This window comes from Lactuca sativa, chromosome 5, assembly GCF_002870075.4.
Source record: "Lactuca sativa cultivar Salinas chromosome 5, Lsat_Salinas_v11, whole genome shotgun sequence".
Lineage (NCBI taxonomy): Eukaryota > Viridiplantae > Streptophyta > Magnoliopsida > Asterales > Asteraceae > Lactuca > Lactuca sativa.
Genome location: NC_056627.2, coordinates 41,505,373 through 41,509,787, shown reverse-complemented (window position 1 = coordinate 41,509,787; position 4,415 = coordinate 41,505,373). Strand labels below are relative to the sequence as shown.

General features: G+C 36.1%; 1 protein-coding gene across 1 annotated transcript; it reads left to right on the top strand.

The window, feature by feature from the left end:
- Positions 1 to 555: 555 nt before the first annotated feature.
- Positions 556 to 2,213, top strand: LOC111913315 (uncharacterized). The gene is made up of 4 exons (XM_023909031.3): positions 556 to 1,174; positions 1,261 to 1,371; positions 1,463 to 1,735; positions 1,831 to 2,213. Exons 1-4 carry the CDS (start codon positions 662 to 664, stop codon positions 2,026 to 2,028), a joined length of 1,095 nt encoding a protein of 364 aa, XP_023764799.1. The 5' UTR covers positions 556 to 661; the 3' UTR covers positions 2,029 to 2,213.
- The last annotated feature ends 2,202 nt before the right edge of the window (positions 2,214 to 4,415 follow it).

The following is a 4,415-nucleotide window of genomic DNA, read 5'->3' as shown; positions in this document are numbered from 1 at the left end:
AATCGGAATTATTTTTTAAATTAAAGTGTTTTGAAGTAGCCACAACAATAATATTTTATATATTTATAGTAATCGAAGCTATAATTATCTAAAATTAAGAAATATCCATGTGATAGTATTATTCTTTTATTAACTTTTGACTTTGTTTTTCATTTTGATTGTAAATTGACTTTTTTTACCTTTTTAAATTTAAATTTCGATCAACCAAACCATTTGTATATGTTAACAATTGAACCAAATATTTCTTTTTCAACTCAACTGATGAAGCATGCACTTCTACTACCAAAAGTGATCACTAATATATAAGCATATAAGCAAAACAATATTTAAATATTCAAAAACATGAACTTTAATAATTTTATGAAAAAGTATCATATACTTTAATTATCTTTTGTTACAACCTTTTATTTGTTAATGTAGTGATGGTTAAAGTAATTTTAAAAAGAATAATTAAGTTTTAGTTTTAAAACAAATCAAAATAAAAAAAAAAGTTATTATTTTAAAAAGCTATAAATTAATTTGATTACGCGTTTAAAAACCGTGAAACTGAAAACCAACACATTACACATTCGGTCGAAAGGCGTGGCGGATACCCGACCCGTTTAAAAGGACTGTTAGAAGGGGAATCAGAGACAGCGAAGGAGAGACGATCCCAGAAAAAATGGTTGCGATTTCGCTTTACAAAGGGAAGCTCCACCGTAGCCCTGACGTTCCCCACCAATGGCTAGTGCCCACCCCCAAAATCTCTCCTAGGGATTTCAAGAATCTCCTCCAACGCCGTTCCAGAGCCCTTTCTCGCCTCGAGGCCACCACCCCGAACCCTAACCCTAACCCTAATGAGAATTCTGTTGAGGATGCTACTTCCGATGATAGAGAACCACCTGAATCCGACGGACCTGCTGTGGAAGATGTCTCCAAAGATGAGGAAGCATCAAAGGTTAATGACGATAAAACATTTGATGACGAATTGGTGAAATCGAATCATGCAGATCAACAAGCAAACGGTCAGAAAGAATCAAAGGTCGGCGATGAAGACGAGACTTTAGTGATTCCTGGTGAACAATTAGTGGCAGTTGATGATGCTAAAGCTGTTGTTGATGTCCCGGAAAACGCCTTAAATGCTGTGGATGACCTTCAAGAGGAAGGGAAAACGGATGCTCAACATCAGTTAGAGGTATTAATTGGTTATTGCAATGGATTGTTTATCATTTTTGAGAATTGAAACGAATGACTTTAACTATTAGTGTTTTTGCCTACCAGCCACTTAAGAACGTTACACTGAGTGATATAGAGAAAAGGAAAAAGGAGGTTGAAGAGAAGTTGCAGATCCTGAATGCAAGGAAGCATAATCTGGTACAAGTTCTGAAACAGGTGAGTATACTGTATATATTCCTTTCTTATTTGATAACCTCACCATAATTCTTTATTCTAACAAAATTCTTTCCTATCTTTGGGTTCATAGATTTTGAGTGCTGAAGAGGAGCTACGAAGAAGAAGCAGTGTGCAGCAGGGTACTACTACAGGGCACCAATCAATATCTCTCCAAGTGGATGTTGGGAATGACTCTGGTTCCATGAGTAGACAGGTGACTCCACGACCCGCTTCAGAAGTCAACTGTAATGGCGATACAGAAGGAGCAGATGCTGATCAAAATCAACATTCACGCAGTTTACCAAGAATGAGCAGCGTGTCACCATCTTCAGATTCCCTTCATAGAAGGACCCCTTTTGCTATGGTAAAACATAATCTAACAAAGTATATACAGTTAGATCATCATCATCATCATTTTTTATAAAAGGGGTGTGAATGAATCTTTTGGAATAAATGCAGGCATCAAATCCTTCACGAACAACTTCAGGGGTAGTGACAAGTAGCCCATCAAGATTTGCTCCTACAAGCCAACAAGGTAATGGTAATCCAACTGTATCTGTAACAGGAACAAATTACATTGCTTCATCTCCTTCACCAGCCGCCAATGGTGGCACTTCTGTATTCAGAGATGCCAGGCTTCCTAGTCCATGGAACTAAACACTTTCCCAATTTTAAAGAAACGTACAGGAGTCATTTGAAACTAGCTATTAGGTACACTTTGTTCATTTCATGACTTGATGTTACTAAATTTCTGCTTTGTTTACCATCTTTTTAGAGCTTTGAAAGATTCAGATATGTTGGAGCCATATGTGCTAATAAAAGTTCTTGGGCTATTGTATGAATATATGGATGTATAACAAGATTTTTATTAAACATAAGTACAGAAAAAAAAATATTTAATTAAATTCCATATTAGTACAAGTTTACACTTACATCCATCAAAGATAAATACATTACTAATACATTTTCACAAATTGAGAATCTACCCAAACTGTCAACAATAGCAGAGCCTCAAGCAAATGATGCACTTCGTACTAACTGAAAAATTAAAACGAGATATTAATAGTTGATTACATAAAGGCGAATCCTTATTTAAGTTTAAAATTTTTAAACGTATATGTTAACCAGAAAGGATGAGTAGTCTATGGAATTATGAAACTTTGAACTTCAGATCTCCAATCCAAATATCCAAATGGTCAAGTAGTCAACAGGACAGCAAGTTGCAAAATCACATCTCAGCAGTTTCAAATAGATTACTTTAAAATGAGCAACGGGTCGGGCCCGGTCTGACAACCGAAAACCAATTTTCAAAAATCGGAATCGGACCCGTTTATGGTTTTCCGGTTCCCCAAACCGGGTTTCGGTACTTCAAGTGGATTATAAGTTGTTGGACCGTTTGTTGGGCTTTCTGTTTGCTGCATATTTATTTATGGGCTTCCTTTATTTAGACCAAAACATAAACTTGAAATGCTTGTTTTGATGCATATCGTATTTCCTTAAAATTACGTCAATTTGGATTGATGGAGTTTTATACATAATGTGTTCTTTTTAAAGAATTTACTTTTAAAGATGTTTATTTTGTAATGGATGGATAAATCACTACTGTAATATTGCAAGATTGGTATTACTTTATAAGCATTTCTCCAACAAATATTATTTTCATGGAAGTTTTAGTCATTTTACATTAATAAAAAAAAAAGAATGCAAAAAATCACTACCATAATATTTAGGTACTAGTCGCATATGGCTAGTTCACGTCAATAGAAAAAGTCTATTCATATATTGGATCGATTTACAATTTTCGGATCCAGTATGGTTCTTACCCGAAAACCGATATGTTAAAAGCATTGGAGCTGACCCGGTTTTAGGTAAATCCGATTTCCGATCTTGTCCAATTCTTTGGATCATGCGCTCTAATAGGTCATTATTTAGTGGTTTGGGCTAGGCAATCTTTTGTGTAAGTCTTGATAGGGTTTTGGTCAGGTTGGAGGTGTCTTGTAGCTTGTTTGTATGTGTTTACGGTTGAATTGGTGTTCACGGCCGTAAACAGGTTTACGGCCAGTCAATTCTTATAAATAATTTGTGTCAGAGTCTGTCAGAAAAGTGACGTATCATAAGTGTTTACAATCGATTGTGTGTAACTCAAGGTGTACTAGACGTTTTTGTGAATGAACGTGTGCATTGCTTAATCATCTTATTTTTCTACTCATTCTTGTTATTGTTTGTTTTGATCACTGGTTTGGATCTTGTAATTGAGACCTTACAATTAGCATCAGGGAAAATCTGGTGTCAAAACAACTTTAGTGGAGTTTACGGTTGAAATGATCTTCATTTTCTTCATTGTTCAAAGCTTGGTTATGCATTTGTTTGAGTTTTCACAGCTAAAGGCATCAAAACTGCACGAAAAACACTTGTTTTCATCGTTTCTGGGGGTTTACGGTTATTGGTGTTGAAGGGAGTTGAGCCTTCCAACACAGAGCTCTTGGTTGAGATTGGCGTGTTGAAACAAACGATCATTGAGAAGGACGTGTTGATAGGTAAACTTGATGTTCGTCTCTCAGATGTTGAAGCCGAAAACGAAGCCAAGACAAAGCAAATATCTAACTCAAAAATCACCTTGGAGCGCTGACTGCATGCTATTATGACTTAAAGAACAAACTTTATGAAGAATTTGGTGATAAGTTCAAGTCATCTGTCGATCAGCCTGCAACATCTCATGGTCTTCCCAGTGCTCCGGTCCAGCCTTCTTTAAATGACAACATTATGGATCCTCCACCTCCCAGAACCACTCAAATTGTCGATCGATTCGAAACTGAACCTTTGAATGCCAACACAAGAATCACTATCAAGCATGCCATGAGAAAGGTCACTGTTGACAAGAAACAAGGATTACTCTTCATGAGGAACTCTGATGAGAACCGTAGTGGAGACCAGCCTCAGCTCACAGTGACTGATCTTAAAAAAATGAAAGTTTGGTGATGTTTAGCACCCGATTCCTGGTATAAATTTCATTCAAGTATTATTCATTTTTTTGGCCTAAGAAC